Source organism: Amblyraja radiata, chromosome 23 (assembly GCF_010909765.2).
Source record: "Amblyraja radiata isolate CabotCenter1 chromosome 23, sAmbRad1.1.pri, whole genome shotgun sequence".
Lineage (NCBI taxonomy): Eukaryota > Metazoa > Chordata > Chondrichthyes > Rajiformes > Rajidae > Amblyraja > Amblyraja radiata.
The window spans coordinates 5,651,727-5,675,296 of NC_045978.1; the positions used below are offsets into that span (position 1 = coordinate 5,651,727).

The following is a 23,570-nucleotide window of genomic DNA, read 5'->3' on the forward strand; positions in this document are numbered from 1 at the left end:
CATCACTCCAGCTCACCATCTGTGTAATGTTAAATGGCATTTTTTGGCCTGAACCTTGTCAACTTGGGAGAATGGAGGCTGCTTAGTGCTTGGCGTTGGAGTCGGGAAACAGCGTTGTTCACCCCGACAGTCTCTGAAAATCTTTCAAACTGCCAATTTCTGCAGTGCTAAAAATAACTGGATAGCTTGGAGCTGAGGGAATTTTATTTCAGAATCCATTAATTAATTAGTACGGGTGTCAGGGGTTATGGGGAGAAGGCAGGAGAATGGTGTAAGGAGGGGGAGGTAGGTCAGCCATGATTGGATGGCGGAGTAGACTTGATAGGTCGAATGGACTAATTCTACTCCTATCACTTATGAAGACACCAGATCCTGGTCAGGGTTACTTCTGTAACTTGTAATTGACCACCAGTCAGAGAGAGGCAGGGGCTATCTCTCCTTGTGGCTGACCTCCCCCCTCCCCCCCATCAATGCCTCCTCTGCATCCTCTCCAAAGCCTCCACATCCTTCCTGTAATGGGACGACCAGACAGGACGGGAAACCTGAACGGAAACCTCTGGAGACTTTGCGCCCTGCCCAAGGTTTCCGTGCGGTTCCCGGAGGTTGCAGGTGGTTGCCGGAGGTTGCATGTAGTGGAAGCAGGTAGGGAGACTGACAGAAACCTCCGGGAACCGCACGGAAACCTTGGGTGGGGCGCAAAGTCTCCAGAGGTTTCCGTTCAGGTTTCCTAAGTGGGACAGGGGCATAACTTCCCGAATAGTGAAAGGCCTGGATTGAGTGGATGTGGAGATGATGTGGGAGAGTCTAGGACCAGAGGTCACAGCCTCAGAATTAAAGGACGTTCCTTTGGGAAGGGGAAGAGGAGGAATTTCTTTCATCAGAGGGTTGTGAATCTGTGGAATTCATAGCCACGGGAAGCTGTGGAGGCCAAGTCAATGGATATTTTTAAGGCAGAGATAGATTCTTTATTAGTACAGGTGTCAGGGGTTTTGGGGTGAAGGCAGGAGAACGAAGTTTCGAAGGGAGAGATAGATCAGCCATGATCGAATGGTGGAGTAGACTTGATGGGCCGAGTGGCCTAATTCTGCTCCTATCACTTATGAACTAACCAAGATTATATAAAGCTGTATCATGACTTCCTGACCTGAACCATCACCCATATGCGTTCTCCATAGATGCTGGCTGATCCGATGAGTTACTCTAGCACTTTGTGTCCTTTAAGGTTTTGGTCAGGAGTGGAGTCAAAGTGGAGCTCATGTGGAATTGATGAGAAACAAACACGTAATCTGGATTAGTCTGGAAACTGGCAGTAAAGGCCCACCCGTCTGGGACATGGAGGGAGGTGAATGAGAACACAGCCTGTGGAGCAATGTTGCATTTAGGTCTGGGTGCCACACAGGTTTAGTTTAGTTTAGTTTACATAGTGGAAACAGGCCCTTCGGCCCACCGAGTCCGCACCGACCAGCAATCACCCCATATACTAGCACTACCCTACACACTGGGGACAGTTTACAATTTTACCGAAGCCAATGAACTTACAAAACCTGCACATTTTGGAGTGCGGGGAATAACCAGAGCACCTGGAGGAAACCCACGCGGTCACAGGGAGAACGTGCAAACACCATACAGACAGCACCCGCAGTCAGGATCGATCGAACCCGGGTCTCTGGAGCTGTTAGGCAACAACTCCACAGATGCTGCCTGACCCGCTGTGTTCCTCCAGCCTTTTGTCTTTAGTTTTTACACTATTTATGGATGTTTAGTAATGAAATGCAAAATTAAATAGCCAGTAACTGCAGAAATAAATCTCAGGGGAAGAGCTCCTCAGTTTTAAACTGGTGAGTTAATGGGGATGATTATCAACTTAACCAGTGAGGTGTGAAATTGGCACTTGTTATAGAGAGACAGCGCTGCTTTCCTTTAGGACGAGACAAAGGAGAGGGCGAGGAAGGGTTGTATTTCGGGTCGTGCATCTGCTCCTCAGAAGACAGCTGTGACAGAGATGTGGGAGCAGAGGAGGTGACGGCAATGTCAGCTGTGGAGGCGACCTGTAACTGGCAGGTGCCAACTGATGGTATCGCTGGCAGCGAGCGGCTGAGATTCCACAGTCACCTGCCTCACTTTCTCTCCCTCTTTTCTGTGACATTTCATATCCGTGCAGTTCCTTGCGATCGACAATTAATCTGTTCATTAAAAACCTCTGGCCACAAACATCCATCTCCAAGTTGTATGTTTTCGTGCTTCTCATATACAGGCATGTTGACCAATTCCTATGTGACCGACAGACAGACAGACAGACAGACAGACAGACAGACAGACAGACAGACAGACAGACAGACAGACAGACAGACAGACAGACAGACAGAAAGAATGAAAGACAGAAAGATATAGCATGAAAACAGGCCATTCGGCCCATTGTTCATTCCCACCATCGATCACCTGTTCACATTAGTTCTATGTTATCCCACTTTCTCATCCACTCTCTACACATTAGGCAATTTACAGAATCCAATTAACCTACAAACCTGCACGTCTTTGGGAAGCTGGAGGAGACCGGAGCACCCGGAGGAAGCCCACGCAGTCACAGGGAGAACGTGCAAACTCCACACAGGCAGCACCCGAGGTCATGATCGAACCCGGGTCTCTGGCGCTGTGAGACAGTGATGCCAGCACTACTGCTAAACTGTAAACTGTTCCTCACCATATTTGTGCGTATGTCTACACTCGACTGCGCCAGCTTGTTTGTTGTTCCAGATGACAGCATCTGCAGTCTTTTCTGCCGCTGTAAACAGCTGGAAGTCACAAAGTTTTGGAGTAACTCAACAGGTCAGGCATCACCTCTGGAGAAGGAAACAGGTCTCGAGCCGTGAACGGAGAGTTCACCATAACGTTGCAGCTACAATAAACCAGCAGGTTTTTCATCTTGTTTTCCAAAGGGAGGTTTTTTGGTACCAGCTAGTCTAAATAAATGGAGTTAACGAGTATCAAATAAAAGATCTTCAGCTGGGAAAGGATCCAAAATGTACAAAGACTTGTGAAATGAACTGTTAATGAAAATTTGGATCAAACTCAAGCAACAAGCCTGATGGTGGAGTGTATTAACAGGGAGGCTGGGACAAAGAGTTACATACAATGGGAAACACAAATCAAAGATGGAAGTTCCTTTAGCGCGATAACGAGTTTAAACATTTTAGTTTAAGAGTGGGTCAAAGAGTCAATCATTCTTTGAGAGAAAAGAACAATTGTGCTGCAAGGAAAGGAATTCTTTAGTTTCAAAATGAAAAATCTTACTTTCACTCTGTTGACGGAAACAAAGATTTTTAAGATTTACAGGTTTTATCCCTGTGAAACATACTGGTCATTTTAATAAAATCTAATACAAAATAATATAGATCAATAAATTATTAATATTAATAAATTAATACAAAAATAACTAGGCGTTAGTTTAAATGCCACTTGGATTGAAGTTTATTTTGGAGAGAAAGCGTGGAAACAGGCTCTTCGGCCAACCAACTAGTCCACGCCGACCAACTAGTTCTATCCTGCACTCGGGAGACGATTCACAGAAGCCAATTAACCTACAAACCTGTACGCCTTTGGAGAGTGGGAGGAAATTGGAGCATCCGGAGAAAACCCACGCGGTCACAGGGAGAACTTGAAAACTCTGTACAGACAGCACCCATACTCAGGATCGAACTCGGGTCTCTGGCGCTGTAAGGCAGCAACTCTACTGCTGCACCACCCCTAATGTAGACTGTAAAAAGCCTGGCAGACAGGTAATCGTGGAACTGCAGAAGCTGGTTTACAAAAAAAAGACACAAAGTGCTGGAGTAACTCAGCAGGTCAGGCAGCATCTCTGGACAACATGGATTGGTGAAGTTTCGGGTCGGTCCCGTCTTCTTCAACTCAAAACCAATTGTATTTTGGTAAATTTGTAAAAACAATCAAAGCCAGTTGTGATGCTATAACCTGTTGTATTGCTGCAAGTATGAATGTAATTGTTCCATTTGGTACATCTATATATACCTGTAAATGTCTCATCTTATGTGTCTGTCTATATGTTTGTATCTTCCTCAAAATGCTATTCGCTGGAGCTTAGATTTTTACATATTCTGACACATTTTTACCGTCCACTCCATACTCAGGTTCACTTAAGATTTCATCCTAGATTTCACAAGTTATTCGCGATTAGAGCTTTAAAAATGCCAACTTTAACAAGATTTTTACTGTTAAAACCCTTCCTCCCAGCTTCCAACACACTTCGATACAAAGTTGCAAGACAGGAACACTCTGAACTTTTCACCTCAATGGGATATTTCAACAGGAGGGGAAGGGCCAATTGGTATTGCAATGGAACTGCTGCAGCGGGCAAGGGAGGCGCAATTGGATTTTTTTTTTAAAGTCCACTGCTGAGGGAGGCAGGGAAGCGCTGGAATCTTACGTTCGGGAACAGCTTCGGTTGCGTTGGGGGAACGGGTGAGTGGTGGAATATTGCGTTGGGGGACTACACCGTTGGGGGGGTCTGCACTTGGTCTAGTTAGTCAATAAAACTGTTTTATATATCAATTTACAGAAGCCTGTTTCCATGCCTTACCTCAAGATTCAAGATTCAAGAGAGTTTATTGTCACGTGTCCCAGATAGGACAATGGAATTCTTGCTTTGCTTCAGCACAAGAGTATATAGTAGGCATAAATAAATACAGAACAGATCAGTGTGACCATATACCATTGAATATATATATACACACACAAATAATCAGATGAAGTGCAATGGGCTATTAATGTTCAGAGTTTTGTTTGAGTTGACAATTCAAGTGGAATTTAAATAAAGCATAGTTAATTTTAATTCATTTATTAATATTATTAATTTATTGATCTATAATTTCTTGTCAGATATTATTTTTTTTAAACGATGTCAATCTGAAAACTCTTGACTCTTGTATATACAGTGGTGTGGATTGCAGCTCCTACATTTGGCCACACGATGGCAATCTCACTCAGATGGATCATGCAGATAGTTTAAAGATGTCTCTATTATGGTGCGAGTCCAATGTGAGCATTAGAAGTGACGTACTTTCTGAGCAAAAATAAAAGGCTTTTGACTGTGTTTAGTCTAACCAGGAGACTGATGCCCAGAGAAAAAGTTCCTGCTCCTCGGGATTGATTTTTGTTGACAAAATAAACACTGATTCCACACAATCACTACGTCTAAGAGACATTTATTCAGGCACTTAAAGAAGCAATGTGAAGTGAGATACAAGCCAGGTATGGAACGATGGCACAAGTATAGATGGAACAGTAGATTGATCGGTACGGGTGTCAGGGGTTACGGGGAGAAGGCAGGAGAATGGGGTTGAGAGGGAGAGATAGACCAGCCATGATTGAATGGCGGAGTAGACTTGATAGATCTTTATTTATCCCAGGAGGGGAAAATTGGTGGCCAACAATCATAAAACACAACAAGATACTGTGAACATGCAATTAAGGTGACAAGTGGACTGGGGATGTGCAAGGATTTGGGGAGGGGGCGTGGGGGGGGGATAGGGAGTCAGTCTATCCGACGACAGAAGGGGGAGGAGTTGTACAGACTTGGAAATGATGTAAGAAATTTGAGAAGTAATGTCATTGGGTTGTACAGTGTGGAAACAGGCCCATCATTGTACAGACTTGGTGGGCTGAATGGCCTACTTCTGCACCTAGAACGTATGAAATTGTGAATGAAAAGTCAACTTGATGGGCCGAAGGGCCTGTTTCTGTGCTGTACAGCTCCATGTGTACATACTGGCAAATGTTACAGTGGCTGGCAGCCTTCCATCATCCCTCATCAAACAGCAATTAAACTCCGACTGACCTCAGGTTCGATTTAAACCAGCACCAGTTTAGGTAAACAGTGAGGCTTTGTCTGAAATTAAGTTAGAAACCAAGCATTTCGCTGCTGATACACGGGGATGCTCCCCCTTCGCTCCCTGTGCTCAGAGACTCTAATGGTGGCACTCACAATATCATCGATCGCTCGATTCCCTGCGTGACGAGCATCTTGGTCTCCGTCCGTACCTCAAATCCCCGGATCACGCAACTCCTCCGCGCTGAATCTCATGTCCCTAATCAGTTTAGAAATTATTTTTGTTTATTGAAAGATGCGGCGTAGAAACTAGGGGCCAATTGACCTACAAACCTGCACATCTTCCGAAATACAGGAGGAAACTGGAGCACCCGGAGGAAACCCAGGTGGTCAGAGGGAGAACGTGCAAACTCCACCCAGACAGCACCCGAGTTTAGGATCGAAACCGGGTCCCTGGCGCTGTGCGGTAGCAACGGTGGAATCGCCTCCTCACAGCACCAGAGACCCGGTTTCGACCCTAACCTCGGGGGCTGCCTGTGCCGCACTTCTTTCCTCTTACTTCAACAGATAGATCTGGCCATCACACCTTTTCCACACAGAGAGTTGTGAGTCTGTGGAATTCTCTGCCTCAGAGGGTGGTGGAGGCAGGTTCTCTGGATACTTTCAAGAGAGAGCTAGAAAGGGCTCTTAAAGATATGGCAATATGCAGGGGATATGGGGAGAAGGCAGGAACGGGGTACTGATTGGGGATGATCAGCCATGATCACATTGAATGGTGGTGCTGGCTCGAAGGGCCGAATGGCCTACTCCTGCACCTATTGTATATTGTCTATCACTAAAACCAAGTCCTTATGCTTCCTAATATCTCGTCAACTGATTTACCACATAATTATACCATTACATTGAAACTTTTCTTAAACTAACGTATTTCCCTGTTCTTGGCTTTTTTTCAAAGTACTCAAGAACCAGCGGACATAAGTTGAAGTGAGGGAGGAAAGATTTAATAGGAATCTGAGGCGCACCTTTTTAATGCAAAGAGTGGTGGGTGTACGGAGCGAGCTGCCAGGGGAAGTAGTTGAGGCAGGTACTATCGCAACATCTAAGACACATTTAGACAGGTACATGGATAGGACAGGTTTGGAGGGATATGGGCCAAACACAGGTAGGTGGGACTGGTGTAGATGGGACATGTTGGTCGGTGTGGGCAAGTTGGGTCGAAGAGTCATGCTAGATGACTAATTCACACATTTCTTACATCATTTACCATAATTGTAATGAAGAATCCAGAAAGTTGTACAGATATAATCATTTCTCAAATCATCTATTACATGTGGGTCCTGACATGCTTTCCAACCAAAGAAATTATTTTCACCAATGTTCAGGGAAATACATTTTCTTTCTTTATTCAGAAAGGTGACATACACCAGATATGCTTATTAAATATGTGCATAATAAGTACATAGGGTGTCATATCGGAACAAAATCAACCACTCTTCAATAATCAAGATTCAATCTATAAAAAATCTCTGAATACACGTACTTATAAAGTGGTTAAAGATATTCAGTTTAAAAGCTGAACTTCATTTTAAATGTATCTTCTCAAATGTTGAATGAGGTATTTCTTTAGCCCATAGTCAAGAAATATTGGAAAATACAACATTATTTCCTCATATTCTGACTGCTGTGTACAGAGTATATCTTATATTTAGTCTTCATGTAGTTTGAATAATCATAAGAAAAATAAGTCAGGTAAATGCACAGATTCTTGCCCAGAGTTGGGGAATCAAGAACCAGGGGAAATAGGTTTATGGTGAGAGGGGAAAGATTTAATAGGAACCTGAAGGGTAACTTTTTCACACAAAGGGTGGCGGGTGTATGGAACAAGTTGCCTGAGGGGATAGTTGGGGCAGGGTTTAAGAAACATTTAGATAGGTACATGGATAGGACAGGTTTAGAGGGATATGGGGCAAACAGCAGGCAGGTGGGACTAGTGTAGATGGGACATGTTGGCCGGTGTGGGCAAGTTGGGCCGAAGAGCCTGTTTCCACACTGAACTTCTCTCTTCCAAACTTCTGATATTTGCAGAAGGGTTTAGCAGGAGTTAGTCGTAAAAAGGTGGTCATGGATATGACGGGTTATTTCAAATGAATAAGAAACTGTGGGCTAAATGACAAGAGCAGGATTCCAGCTGTCGAACCCACTTCCACGTGCCTCTGCAAAGGGGGTTACCAACGGCATACCACTGTAGGATCTGATTCCTGTTGGAGATACAACACACACACGTTTAACCATGATGACAAAACAAGGAACTGCAGATGCTGGTTTACGGGGGGGAAAAGACACAGTGTGCTGGAGTAATCTTTCAACAACTAGAGAGTGCTCCTGAGCTACTATCTTCCTCATTAGAGACCATCGGACTATCTTTATCCTGCACTAAAAACTTTATTCCCATTCTCATGCAGGTCTACACTGTGGACGGCTCAAGTGTAGTCATGTATAGTCTGTCCGCTGACTGGATAGCACTCAGCAAAAACCTACCACTGTACCTCGGTACACATGACAATGAACTAAAACCAACCAACTCAGTGGCCCAAGCAGCATCACTGGAGAATGCGGATAGGCGATATTTCAGGTTGGGACCCTTCGTCCGGGTCAAAGAAATGTGACCTGAAACCTCACCTCTCCACGTTCTCCAGAGATGCTGCCTGACCCACCAAGTTACTCCAGCACTTTGTGTGGATCTTACATTATAATGCCCGCAGCCTGAACTTTGTACTCATCTGCCAGTGTGATATCTCCACACTTTCACACTTCCTTTCTTGATTAGTACGGCTGTCAGAGGTGATGGGGAGAAGGCAGGAGAATGGGGTTAGTAGGGCGAGATAGATCAGCCACGATTGAGTAGCGGAGTAGACTTGATGAGCCGAATGGCCCAATTCTACTCCTATCACTGATAACCTTGTGACAGAAAATATATTTACAATGTATTGAGGGCAGCACAGTGGCACAGCGGTAGAATTGCTGCCTTACAGCAGCAGAGACCCGCTTAGCAAGCTGTCAACCTATTTGATTCAACATTTCGAAGGACCAGTCTTGCTCGGATGCTGTCACTTATAGCCATAATATTGACATTTATGTCAGAGTGAGGCTACACGCTAATTGGAGGAACAGCACCTCATAATGCACTCGGGCAGCTCTCAGTCCAGCGGTATGAACATTGTGTAGGAAGGGACTGCAGATACAAGTTTACACTGAAGATGGGCACTTTATGTTGGAGCAACGCAGTCAGTCAGGCAGCATCTCTGGAGAACAGGAATAGGTGACGGTTTGGGTCAAGATCCTTGCATGCATATTGATTTCAAGTAGCCCTTGCATTCCCCTCTCTCCGTTCCTCCCCCACCCTAGTCATCCTGCTAGTTTCACTGTTTGTATCCCTTCATTATCACCTCTTCCACAGCCCACAATGGACCATTGTGGGCTCCACCTTTCTTGAGTCATCAGTGCTGGCTGTGATCTATTCTGTACCTTTTCACGTCTCGAGTCTCCCTCTCCCCTGACTCTCAGTCCGAAGAAGGGTCTCAACCCGAAACGTCACATATTCCCTTCTCTCCAGTGATGCTGCCTGACCCGCTGAGTTACTCCAGATTTTTGTGTCTATCTTTGGCTTAATCCAGCATCTGCAGTTCCTTCACACAAATTATTTCTAATATTACAGATTACAGGCTTTTATTAAATGAAATATGCAGATATGAGAGCTTTACATCAAATTTTACTCTCAGATCTGAAAGATAAGCTAACATCTATTCAGTGTGGATGTGGGAGAGTCTTGGACCAGAGGCCCAAGCCAGCTCCAGCATGTTGTGTCTATATTCTATGTTGAAGGGGCACCATAGAGCACATGAGATCTGGGCAGAGCTAGCTGGTCCTGACTTATCCACCATCGGTGGGTTAATTGGAGAAGGAGGCACTCAATGTAGCAGTGGGCTCGACAGATAGGAGAGCCGAGAGATAGCCGTAGCTCCGAGAAATCCCGGCCTGTTAAAACTCCGTCATCTATCACGCAAAGATCAATGAAGTGGCTTGCCTTTCCAATTCACCGCCATCACCGTAACATCGCAGAAAGCCTGAATTCAGGGCAGGGGGCTGACACTCCACGCACACGGTGAAGCCTTCTCGAAGGTACTGCATCCATCTCGCGTGGGGACGGTTTTCAATCAGGCAATTCTGAGTCAACGACTTCACCTGGAATTCGACGCAATATCTGCGGCAAAAGGAAAAACAATCATTTGGTGAAGAAAAATAAATAAATGTATTGCAAAATCCAAAGTAGACTCAGGTAAATGTAGTTTCAAGAATGTGCATAGTTATTAGTTCATGATGTTTTACCATCCGGCCACTGATGAGTCAAGTCAAGTCAATTTTATTTCTATAACACATTTAAAAACAACTCTCGTTGACCAAAGTGCTTTACATCAGTGCAGGTACTAATGTGCTACATACAGTGGTACACAGATCTAACAATACATACATAAATACATACATACATACAGCGCTCCCACAGAGGACCTCAAGAAACGCTTGTGAGTAGAAATAGGTTTTAAGTCTAGATGGAGGGGGCAGTTCTGATGATAAGAGGGATGCTGTTCCACAGTCTAGGTGCTGCTAATTAGTCATTGGTAGAACTTGCTTTACCAGCTACCTACTGTGGAACGCACTGTAATAATTAAAATAAAATTAGTTAAGTGGCCAGTCTGTCTCCAGGTGAGACAGAGGTTCAGGTGCACCCCCATCCACATTAACGGGACGGAGGTGGAACGTGTTTCTAGCTTTAGGTTCCTGGGAGTCAACATCTCCGATGACCTCTCTTGGACCCACAATACCTCAACTCTGATCAAGAAGGCTCACCAGCGTCTCTTCTTCCTGAGGAGACTGAAGAAGGTCCATCTGTCTCCTCAGATCCTGGTGAACTTCTACCGCTGCACCATCGAGAGCATCCTTACCAACTGCATCACAGTATGGTATGGCAACTGCTCTGTCTCCGACCGGAAGGCATTGCAGAGGGTGGTGAAAATTGCCCAACGCATCACCGGTTCCTCGCTCCCCTCCATTAAGTCTGTCCAAAGCAAGCGTTGTCTGCGGAGGGCGCTCAGCATCGCCAAGGACTGCTCTCACCCCAACCATGGACTGTTAACCCTCCTACCATCCGGGAGGCGCTACAGGTCTCTCCGTTGCCGAACCAGCAGGTCCAGGAACAGCTTCTTCCCGGCGGCTGTCACTCTACTCAACAACGTACCTCGGTGACTGCCAATCACCCCCCCCCCCCCCCCCCCCCCCGGACACTTATTATTATTTATTCAAATCATTTGCTATGTCGCTCTTCCAGGGAGATGCTAAATGCATTTCGTTGTCTCTGTACTGTACACTGACAATGACAATTAAAATTGAATCTGAATCTGAATCTGACCTCATCCACCTGTCACTACACCTCCTCCCTCGCCTTCATCGAGGGACCCCGACAATCCCTCCAGGTGAGACAGAGGTTCAGCTATACTTTTAGTTTAGTTTAGTTTAGAGATACAGCGTAGAAACAGGCCCTTCAGCGCAACGGGTCCACGCTGACCAACAATCGCCCTTACACTGGTTAAGAAAGAACTGCAGATGCTGGAAAAATCGGAGGTAGACAAAAATGCTGCAGAAACTCAGCGGGTGAGGCAGCATCTATGGAGCGAAGGAATAGGTGACGTTTCGGGTCAAGACACTTCTTCAGACTGATGTGGGGATGGTGGTGGGTGGGGGGGGGCTTTCTGCAGAGACCGCTCCCTCCGTACCTCCCTGGTCAATTCGTCCCTTCCCACCCAAACCACCCCCTCCCCTGGCACTTTCCCTTGAAACTGCAGGAAATGCTACACTTGTCGCTTTGCCTCCCCCCTCGACTCCATCCAAGGACCCAAGCAGTCTTTCCAGGTGTGGCAGAGGTTCACCTGCACCTCCTCCAACCTCATCGATTACATCCTCTGTTCTAGGTGTCAACTGCTCTACATCGGTGAGACCAAGCGCAGGCTTGGCGATCGCTTCGCCCAACACCTCCGCTCGGTACGCATTAACCAACCTGATCTCCCGGTGGCTCAGCACCAACCCATTCCAAATCCGACCTTTCTGCCTAGTTGCCTATTTCCTTCACTCCATAGATGCTGCTGCACCCGCTGAGTTTCTCCAGCATTTTTGTCTACCTAAGGTTTCGTGGGGTATGGACCCAATGTGGGCAGCTGGGAGTCGTGTAGATGGGGCACATTTGTCTGCACACAGACGCCTCCTGGTGGCGATCCCTGGAAGCGACGACACGATGAACTCTGTGACGAGTCGGGCGACAACAGAAGCCAACAGCGAGCTACACGTCGTCTGACGCACAAGCGAACGAACGAGTTGGTTTAAAGGGCTCACCTTCTCCCCAAACTTGATTTAAATCTTTTTATTTGAATTTCACAGCAATTTGCATACATACAATGATAACAGACAGTGACATTCAAGGCATAATTGTGCAACAGTATGTAAGCGACCCTCAAAGCCCTTACCCTTACCCACCTTCAACCCACCCGAATCAGGTTGGAACCAAACGGGGACAAACAACACTCACATACATACACATCCACACAAATATGGTAAGATAAACGAAACAAAAACTACAAAAAAAAAAAAAAAAAAAAAAAAAAAGGGGGTCACTAATAACAGTAAATAAGTAAGTAATTAAATAAATAAGTGTGGGGAGGGGGGGGGGGTTAAGGGGAGAGCAGCTGCAGTAGAGCAGAACAATGGTGGAGAGCACTAACTTGATCCCTTTAGCATTATGACACAAAATGAGTGGTATCGCAGGTAGTGAAGATGCTTGTCAAAACATGCAGCAGGATGTTGATCGGTTGGGCGGGTGGGCTGAGGGACGGTTGATGGAATTTAATACAGAGCAACGTAAGGTGTTGCACTACTTTGGCACCACTTACATGGGCCGGACCTACACAGTGAATGGTAGGGCTGAGAGGAGTGTTGCAGGGCAGAGGGATCTAGGAGTACAGGTAGTTAGTTTGTTGAAAGATTGTTAAGGGCTTGGACACGCCAGAGGCAGGAAACATGTTCCCGATGTTGGGAGAGACCAGAACCAGGGGGCCACAGTTTAAGAATAAGGAGTAAGCCATTTAGAATGGAGACGAGGAAACACTTTTTCTCACAGAGAGTGGTGAGTCTGTGGAATTATCTGCCTCAGAGGGCGGGGGAGGCTTTCAGCCATGATCATATTGAATGGCGGTGCAGGCTCGAAGGGCCGAATGGCCTACTCCTGCACCTAATTTCTATGTTTCTATGTTTCTGGATGCTTTCAAGAGAGAGCTAGATAGGGCTCTTAAAAGGGGATATGGGGAGAAGGCAGGAACGGGGTACTGATTGGGGATGATCAGCCATGATCACATTGAATGGCGGTGCTGGCTCGAGGGGCCAAATGGCCTACTCCTGCACCTATTGTCTATGGTCTATTGTCTATCACCGGTAGGTCGGGTGGTCAAGAAGCCTTTTGGCACATTGGCCTTCATCAGTCAGAGCATTGAGTAGAGAAGTTGGGAGGTCATGTTGCAGTTGTATGAGGCGTTGGCGAGGCCACATTTAGAGTATTGAGTTCAGTTTTGAGCACCGTGTTAGAGGAGAGATGCTGTTGGGCTGGTAAGGGTACAGAGAAGATTTACAAGGATGCTGCCAGGACTCGAGGGCCTGAGCTGTAGGGAGAGGTTAAGCAGGCCAGGAGTCTTTTCCATGGAGCGCAGGAGGATGACGGATGATCTTATAGAAATGTCCAGGCCACAGTTGTTGCCGCCAACCTTTAGCTGCACCCGGCAAGGCCAAATACTCCGCCGACCCTCACCTCCTCTACCCTGCCCACCAGCCCGACAGGGCCATTATCTCATCTCCAGGCCCAGCTCCAAGCATGGCCAAGTTTGTTTTCCATTTTTGCTCCAAACATCCAACTCCTCCTATAGGAATAGATCGGGTAGATGCCCAGAATCTCTTGCCCAGAGTAGGGAAATCGAGGACCAGAGGACATCGGTTCAAAGTTGAAGGGGGAAAGATTTAATGGGAATCTGAGGGGTAACTTTTTTGCACAAAGGGTGGTGGGTGTACGGAACAAGCTGCCAGAGGAGGTAGTTGAGGCTGGGACTATCCCAACATTTATGAGACAGTACATGGATATGACAGGTTTGGAGGGATATGGACCAAGCGCAGGCAGATGGGGCTAGTGTAGCTGGGACATGTTGGCCGGTATGGGCAGGTTGGGCCGAAGGGCCTGTTTCCTCACAGCTTCACTCTATGACTGTGACTCCTCCTGACTTCTGCTTTGAATGTAATTGAGCGAACTTTCCCCAGAGCATTCCACAGTTGCAGCACTCTCTGAGCAAACTTTCTTTTCCCTCAACATTTCAGCCCCAAACAGCCCATCCCATTTTTTCTCCTTCCTTGGAAACCATTAATTAGTCATTCATTTCTATTTGAAGTGATGCGTCATCCCCATTAGAGTAATTGCAAGAAACTAAAAGGCTGTAAAAGGATAATCCAGCCCACGTTGCTCTTTAAACACACAAGTCAGGGCCCAGTCATTGAATTTACCTCCTCATTTAAGTCATAAACTTTGATAAATGGATTTTGCTTTATTCACAGGTTTTATTTAAAAGCCCTCCGTTCAAAATTAATTACTGCTTGCTGCAATATTATACCACAGAACTGTCACATTTAAATGTAAAAATTCTGCAACAAAGATCATTTTATTTAGTTATACAAGTTTTGGATGAATTATTTGTAGTTTAGTTTAATTTAGTTTAGTTTAGTTTAGAGATACAATGCAGAAACAGGCCCTTCGGCCCACCGTGTCCGCATCGACCAGCGATCCCCGCACACTAACACTATCTGACACCCAATAGGGACAATTTACATTTTAGATCAGGCCAATTAACCTGTAAACCTATACCTCTTTGCAGTGTGGGATAAAACCGAAGGTCTCGGAGAAATTTTGGAGAATCTCGGATAATGAGGGCAGTGGAGGCCAAGTCAGTGGATAAGGCGCAGATAGACAAATTCTTGATTAGAACGGATGTAAAAGGTTATGAGGGGAAAGATGGAAAATGGCATTAGGAGGCAGAGATCAGCCATGGTTGAACGGCGGAGTAGACTCGATGGGCCGAATGGCCTAATTCTACTCCTATAACTTGTGAACTACCCACCCAGGTCACAGGGAGAAGGTACAAACTCAGCACGGACAAGCACCCATAGTCAGGATCGAACCTGGGTCTGTGGCGCTGTAATGCGGCAACGCTACCTCTGCGCCACCGTGCCACTCGCTGGTTGCCGTGGATAATGCAGCATTCAACCATTTTGTTTTCCATCCAGTGACAACGTTAGCCATTCTCCACTGGCCCCGGACACAGAGTGTAGACATAGGACGCTACTCCTTTTGCCCTTGAAACAGACACTTTCAAAATCTTTTCACGCGGTGCTCTTTAGCAAACAAGCCCACGCTCAACCTGAGACAGGATTTTAAATCAAACCTAGGTTAGACCAGAACACTTCTCAAGTTGGGGATTCACATGTTAATCAACGCCAGTACACAGTGGATGACATGTTTACAAGCTTCGGCTTACCCTGGCTCCTGGACACCAAAGGACGCATCCCTCTTTCTCCGTGCTTTTCCATATCCCCCCGTAGTAATTAAGGCAGGCACTGTGCACATTAAAAACCACAGCGATGTAAATCACCAGCGACAACTCTAGGCAAGAGTCCAAACTTGCAAATGCAAACAATAAGAGATTTGTACTTCTTCACCCGCACAGATTTCCACTGGTGGAAAAGGAAATGTACTTCCATGAATGTGATCAAAAGATGTTGTACGCAAAAGGGGGAGAAAAAAAGAGATCAAAGCAATGAAGCTGATCTTCAGGAAAAGGATGCAACGCTGTCCGATGCAGCTGTTTGAAGCATGCGGAGAGGATGGGTAGATTGGATGTGGAGAGGGTGTTCCCACTAGTGGGAGAGTCTAGGACCAGAGGTCGTAGCCTCAGAATTAAAGGACGTTCCTTAAGGAAGGAGATGAAAAGGAATTTCTTTGGTCAGAAGGTGGTGAATCTGTGGAATTCATTGCCACAGACGCCTATGGAGGCCAAGTCAATGGATATTTTTAATGCAGAGATAGCCATCTGTGGCAATGAATTCCACAGATTCACCACCCTCTGACTAAAGAAATTCCTCCTCATCTCCTTTCTACAGGAACTCTTCTTAATCTGAGGCTATGGTCTCTGGTCGTAGACTCTCCCACTAGTGGAAACATCTTCTCCACATCCAATCTATCCACGCCTTTCATTAGTCAGTATGTTTCAATGAGTCCCCCCCCACCCCCTGCCCACCCATCTAAGCTCCAGCGAGTACAGACAGGCCCAGTGCCGACAAACGCTCATTATACATTTCAAATATTACTGCAACATAGTGGCGCAGCAGTAGAGTTACTGCCTCACAGCGCCAGAGACCCAGGTTCGATCCTGACTACGGGTGCTGTCTGTAACGAGTTTGTACTTTCTCCCCGTGATCTGCGTGGGTTTGTAAGATAAGTAGCTTGGTACAAATGTAAATTGTCCCTTAGTGTGTGTAGGATAGTGTTAATGCGCGGGGATCGCAGGTCAGTGTGGACTTAATAGACAATAGGTGCAGGAATAGAACATTAGGCCCTTCGAGCCAGCACCGCCATTCACTGTGATCGTGGCTGATCATCCACAATCAGTACCCCGTTCCTGCCTCCTCCCCATATCCATTGACTCCGCTACCTTTAAGAGCTCTATCCAACCCCCTCTTGAAAGCATCCAGTGAATTAGCCTCCACCGCCTTCTGAGGTAGAGAATTCCACAGATTCACAATTCTCTGTGTGAAAAAGTTTTTCCTCATCTCTGTTCTAAATGGCCTACCCCTTATTCTTAAACTGTGGCCCCCTGGTTCTGGACTCCCCCAACATCAGGAACATGTTTCCTGCCTCTAGTGTGTCCAATCCCTTAATAATCTTAAATGTTTCAATAAGATACCCTCTCATCCTTCTAAACTCCAGAGTGTACAAGCCCAGCCGCTCTATTCTTTCAACATATGACAGTCCAGCCATCCCAGGAATTAACCTCATGAACCTACGCTGCACTCCCTCAATAGCAAGAATGTCCTTCCTCAAATTTGGAGTCCAAAACTGCACACAATTCTCCAGGTGTGGTCTCACTAGGGCCCTGTACAACTGCAGAAAGACCTCTTTGCTCCTATACTCAATTCCTCTTGTTATGAAGGCCAACATGCTATTAGCTATCTTCACTACCTGCTGTACCTACATGCTTACTTTCATTGACTGATGAACAAGGACCCCCAGATCTCGTTGTACTTCCCCCTTTCCTAACTTGACACCATTCAGATACTAATCTGCCTTCCTGTTCTTGCCACCAAAGTGGATAACCTCCCATTTATCCACATTAAACTGCATCTGCCCACTCACCCAACTATTCTAGGTCACCCTGCATCCTCATAGCATCCTCCTCACAGTTCACACTGCCACCCAGCTTTATGTCATCTGCAAATGTGTTTATGTTACTTTTAAACCCTTCATCTAAATCATAAATTTATAGCTGCGGTCCCAGCACCGAGCCTTGCAGTACTCCACTAGTCACTGCCTGCCATTCTGAAAGGGACCCGTTGATCCGTAATCTTTGTTTCCTGTCTGCCAACCAATTTTCTATCCATGTCAGCACTCTACCCCCAATACCATGTGCTCTAATTTTGCCCACTAATCTCCTATGTGGGACATTATCAAAGGCTTTCTGAAAGTCCAGGTACACTACATCCACTGGCTCTCCCTTGTCCATTTCCATAGTTACATCCTCAAAAAATTCCAGAAGATTAGTCAAGCATGATTTCCCCTTCGTAAATCCATGCTGACTCGGACCGATCCTGCTATATGCTATCTAAATGTCCCGCTATTTAATCTTTTATAATTGACTCCAGCATCTTCCCCACCACCGATGTCAGGTTAACTGGTCTATAATCCCCTGCTTTTTCTCTCCCTCGCATCTTAAAATGTGGGATATACATTAGCTACCCTCCAATCCACACAAACTGATCCTGAATCTATAGAACATTGGAAAATGATCACCAATGCGTCCACGATTTCCAGAGCCACATCCTTAAGTACCCTGGGATGCAGACCACCAGGGCCCGGGGATTTATCAGCCTTCAGTCCCATCAGTCTACCCAACACCATTTCCTGCCTAACATGGATTTCCTTCAGTTCCTCCGTCTCCCCAGATCCTCTGGCCACTACTATATCAGGAAGAGTGTTTGTGTCCTCCTTAGTGAAGACAGATCCAAAGTACCTGTTCAACTCATCTGCCATTTCCTTGTTCCCCATAATAAATTCACCTTTTTCGGTCTTCAAGGGTCCAACATTGGTCTGAACTAATTTTTTCCTCTTCATATAGGGGCATGTTTCCGCGCTGTATCTCTAAACTCAAAACAGAGCTAAACTAACATTTGGTGAGATGGTAAAACAATTCTTATACATCAATAAAAGTGACTTACAACTTACCAAGGGACTGCCTGCACATTTTGTCCTTGCCGTTGCGATATTCCACACAGCCCGCTCTCTCCTCTAAGGGAGGGCAAGGCTCACCCCCATTCTTTGGCTCTTGGACAGTATACCGTCGGCGAACACGATATGTGTTTTTGCACGGCTCCGCACAGCCGCTCCAGTAACTCCACTCCGTCACTTTGCAAGACTGAGCTAATAAATGAAAGGAAAGACTTGATTTGATTAGGTTGATTAGCATAGTTGTCAGGGGTTATGGGGAGAAGGCAGGAGGATGGGGTCGGATCAGCCAAGATTGAATGGCAAGGGTACACTTGATGGGCCGAATGGCCTAATTCGCAAGAATTAGGCCATTCGGCCCATCAAGTGTACCCTGCCATTCAATCATGGCTGATCCTATGTACTTATGAACATATGAAAGACAAATGCTGTAATGGTTACACAAGGAGATGCAGGAGCTGGAAACATGGGCAAAAAACCCCAAACTGCTGGAGGTTCAGTTTTGGGCACCGTGTTACAGGAGAGATGTTGTCAAGCTGGAAAGGGTGCAGAGAAGATTTACGAGGATGCTGCCAGGACTCGAGGGCCTGAGCTATTGGGAGAAGTTGAGCAGGCTGGTACTCCATTTCTTAGAGCGCAGGAGGATGAGGGGGTGATATTATAGAGAGCATATTACAAGATATTACAAGAGCATGCGAGAAATAGATCAAGTGGATGCACAGAGCCCCTTAGCAGACGGGGTGGAGTAATAGACAACAAACTGGAGGTGCAAATGCTACTAAAGGGTGCAAGGTTAAAAGAGAAGAGGAGGAGTAACATTAAAAGCCAGGATGAGGGTTATGGGTGGAACAGCCGAAAAACCTGGTGTTTTTATTTTACATAGAGGGCGGTGGGAGCCTGGAACGCGTTGCCAGAGGTGGTGAGGGAGGCAGATTGGTCAGTGGCATTTAAGAGGGTTTTAGACAGGCACATGGAAGTGCAGGGAATAGAGGGATATGGACCATATGCAGACAGATGCAATGAGTTTAACTTGGCATCATGTTTGGCACAAACATTGTGGGCCGAAGGGCCTGTTTCTGTGCTGCACTGTTCTATGTTGTTCTAATCGGCATGAACAAGTTGGGCCGAATGGCCTGTTGCCTTGCTCCGCAACTCAATGAACCTCCTCTGGGTGGTGGAAGGAAGCCAACATGACCAGCATCACCACCACAATAATGCAGCATCAACTTCGATGGACTGGCCATGTCATCCGCATGTCCAACACACGTCTCCCTAAACACATCCTGTACTCTCAACTGAAGGAAGGTCAGCGAGCCACCGGCGGGCCAAAGAAACGCTTCAAGGACAACATCAAGAACCGTCTGAAGAAATTCCACGTCACATCGAGCAACTGGGAGCACATTGCACTGGACAGGCGCTCCTGGAGGAAATCCGTGCGGGAAGGAGCTGCACGTCACGAAATGGAACTACGCCGTGTCGCAGAGACAAAGCGACAGCACCGTAAGGAGAGAGAGAAGGGGGCTCGACGACTACCAACCACCGCCAGTCTCCACTGCCCACGTTGCACCAAGGTGTGTGGATCACGGATCGGTCTCTACAGACATCTACAGACCCACAGATAGACGACCCTACGGAGAGGAGAGGAGAGGACAGTCAGACTCGTTTTGAGTGACCGCCGCTGATGATGATGACCTCCTCCAACCTCATCTACTGTATCCACTGGTCCAGGTGTGGACTCCTGTGTATAGACGAGACCAGGCACAGGCTGGGCGATCGTTTCGCTGAACACCTCCGCTCAGTCCGCCTTGGCTTACACGATCTCCCGGTTGCCAAAGGCTTTAACCCCCCTCCCATTCCCACACAGAAGAATCTCGACCCGAGACATCGCCCATTCCTTCTCTCCAGAGATGCTGCCTGTCCCGCTGAGTTACTCCAGCATGTTTGTGTCTATCCACACTGATCTTTCTGTCCTGGGCCTCCTCCATTGTCAGAGTGAGGCCACATGCAAATTGGAGGAACAGCATCTCATATTTTGTTGGGCAGCTTACACCCCAGCGGTATGAATATTGATTTCTCTCATTTCAAGTTATCCTTGCGCCCCCTCTCTCTCCATCCCTCCCTCACCCCAGCCATCCTGCCAGTTCCATTGTTCACATCCCTCTGTTACCACCTCTTCCACAGCCAACAATGGACCATTGTGGGCTCGTTGGCCATTCGTGCATGCTCTGATTTGTTCTGATTCTTTTCTCCCCCCCCCCTCCCCCCCCCACTCTCAGTCTGAAGAAGGGTCTCGACCCGAAACGTCACCTATTCCTTCTCTCCAGAGATGCTGCCTGTCCCGCTGAGTTACTCCAGCGTTGTATGCCTATCCCCTGATGAATTGTACACTTCCAAGGTCTACTAATCCTTCTTTCCCCCTCTAGATCTCGGCTCTCAAACAACTAACATCAATTGGTCCAGAGTTTGACAGGTGGTTTCCAGACGACTTTTTTCTTCCAGGGGTGAAACACGTTTGGGATTTCTTCACCATGCTGGGCTCTGGGTCGCAGAATAGCGGCCACAGTGTTCACCGCTCCCTTGGTAACATGTAACCCACATATAATCCAATATCCTCTCCAACGGCCAGTAACGCTGGAGTTATAAAGCTCGATATATATTTCAAAGTCCAGTCTAACCTCCGCTATATATTCCTCCCACCGCCAAGATGAAAGGAAATCTCTCTCCGCCATCGCTTTATAGACTTTCCGCTGAGTGGATTATAGCTAGCATCAGAAACAGTTTTGAACTCTACCTCGATGTACGTGAGTGACAAACTAAATGAAACTTATCATCAAAGTTAACTTCCACCCAAAAAAAGTTTGTCAACATTTGGGATTTGTGGCTAGATTGGTCTGGAGGAGACTTCAACGCAAAAAAAAAAAAAAAATCCATACGGATTAACAAATCTGAAGAAGGGTCGAGACCCGAAACGTCGCCTATTTCCTTCGCTCCACATAGATGCTGCCTCTTGGTTTCTTGGTCCTCCAAAATATTCCAAATAGAATTTAAACTGGAGCCTCACCCGCTGAGATTCTCCAGCGTTTTTGTCCACTTTAAACATCGGATTAAATCCGGGGTAAGGTTTTAAAGGATTATTTACAAAGGAGGGGAGTAGAGCGTGTATTACCTGGGCAAGCGAGCGGGTAGTCGTGGCAGCAGTCCAGGGTATGTCGACAAGCCTGGTCGCAATAACAGGTACCGTAGGAGCGGTCTGGCCGCCAGCCAGTGGTGTGACATCGTGATTCTCTTCCCTTGCAACAGCTTCCCAAATCCACACAACCCCCTTCAACCCCGACCCCCAACAACACCAGCCCCAACCCCAGCACCGAGAGTGCGGCTCTCAGCCCCATCCCCAGGCGCCGGTGCCTCTTCCAAAGCACCCTCCTCCCCTCCCCTCCCCTCCTCTCCTCTCCTCTCCTCTCCTCTCCTCCCCTTCTGTGATGAAACACGAGGGAAACCGGGCTCGTCTCTCGCCAGCAGCCGCCCACAGCTCCGTCTGCATCAAATACATTCAGTAGCAGCAGTAGCGCCGCGGCCAACACACACATACACACACATACACACACCGCCTCTTCCACCCAGACAGCGCCAGCCTCGTCACATTCAGTCTAGACCACCCTTCACCCCCCAACACTCTGCTGTGTTTCAGACTGAAACCGACGCAGAAAGGAGATGAAGAGGAATTTCTTTAGTCAGAGGGTGGTGAATCTGTGGAATTCTTTGCCACAATGTCAATGGATAGACACAAGAAGCTGGAGTAACTCAGTGGGACAGGCAGCATCTCTGGAGAGAATGGAATGGGTGACGTTTCGGGTCGAGGCCCTTCTTCAGACACTGTCTCGACCCGAAACGTCACCCATTCCATTCTCTCCAGAGATGCTGCCTGTCCCGCTGAGTTACTCCAGCTTTTTGTGTTATTCGGTTTAAACCAGCATTTGCAGTTCCTTCTGGCACATTTCCCGTTTTAATCCGGGCTAGATGCACTTGGAACAATTTTGCATCACAGTTTGTTTCTGTTTGTGGGTACACTCAGACTCCCACACTGTCTTGCCCAGAGTAGGGGAACCGAGGACCAGAGGACATAGGTTTAAGATGAGGGGGGAAGATTTAATAGGAACCTGAGGGATAACATTTTTGGTGGGTGTATGGAATGAGCTGCCAGAGGAGATGGTTGAGGCAGGTACCACGAGTTTGATTGTTTTTTTTAACTAGGGAGAGCTCTTGGAATGAACTCGCACCGTGGGACAGGGCTATAACCAGGAGATGCTGGCACTGACACCAGTAGGTCCCTGTTATAGAAGTGCCTGTTTGTCGTGTCCAAGAGCGGACGTGGAATTTGTCTGTGGTCACTTTACATGTGGTGGGTGCGAGGAAGGGGTGGGGGGGGGGAGGGGCTTCATAAAGTCGTTCTAAGAGAAATGTCTGTATCCTTCATGTCCTTGATATTTGCTCTGCAGAGAGAGGGGGTGGAGAATTCCTGTGATCTCCCACCCCTCCTCTCTGTCCGTCCCCCGTCCCCCCCAACCATTGATTGCAACTAAAGGAGTCGTCTACCAGCCCACCAAACCCTGTTTGCTCAGAATACTCTGTCAACAGTTATACGAAAGGCAAGTGTTCCAACAGCCACTGAGCCCAACACTGTGAAGTGCTGAGGAATTATTGTATGGTGTAGGAGAGGATAAAGAACTCGACGAACGCAAACATCTTTGTACGAAATCCTGACAGCACATACATAGAGACATACCTCACTAAAGAAACCACGCTGGTCGTTTACCGAGTGTTAACTAACTTGGAAAGATATTTCCAAGCGAGACAATTCTTTACCCTCTCCCACACAGTCCAATATAGGTGAATAGGTGTTCGATTTTGCCAGTTCTCACAAACCGCTTTTCGAACAAGTGTAAAATAAAGCTAACGTTGAAATTGATCACAAACTAAAATGGGGAGGAAGAAGATAAATTGGGCAGCTTACAACCCAGTGGTATGAATGTTGATTTAACAGACAATAGGCAAAAGACAATAGGTGCAGGAGTAGGCCATTCGGCCCTTCGAGCCAGC

The 23,570-nt window shown here is 46.8% G+C and overlaps 1 protein-coding gene across 1 annotated transcript; it reads right to left on the reverse strand.

Moving 5' to 3' along the window:
- Window positions 1-7,219: 7,219 nt before the first annotated feature.
- On the reverse strand, window positions 7,220-21,873 carry LOC116986180 (somatomedin-B and thrombospondin type-1 domain-containing protein-like). The gene is made up of 5 exons (XM_033041433.1): window positions 21,640-21,873; window positions 18,474-18,668; window positions 15,514-15,592; window positions 9,927-10,103; window positions 7,220-8,100 (listed from the first exon to the last, which is right to left on the reverse strand). Exons 1-5 carry the CDS (start codon window positions 21,860-21,862, stop codon window positions 7,983-7,985), a joined length of 792 nt encoding a protein of 263 aa, XP_032897324.1. The 5' UTR covers window positions 21,863-21,873; the 3' UTR covers window positions 7,220-7,982.
- Between the last annotated feature and the right edge of the window lie 1,697 nt (window positions 21,874-23,570).

Coding starts and splice junctions, on each gene's coding strand:
- LOC116986180 (XM_033041433.1), bottom strand. CDS start 21,862: ATGGGGCTGAGAGCCGCACTCTCGGTGCTGGGGTTGGGGCTGGTGTTG. Junction 18,669..21,639: donor CTACCCGCTCGCTTGCCCAG/GTAATACACGCT, acceptor TTCATTTATTAG/CTCAGTCTTGCAAAGTGACG. Junction 10,104..15,513: donor TTTGGTGTCCAGGAGCCAGG/GTAAGCCGAAGC, acceptor CTTTTGCCGCAG/ATATTGCGTCGAATTCCAGG.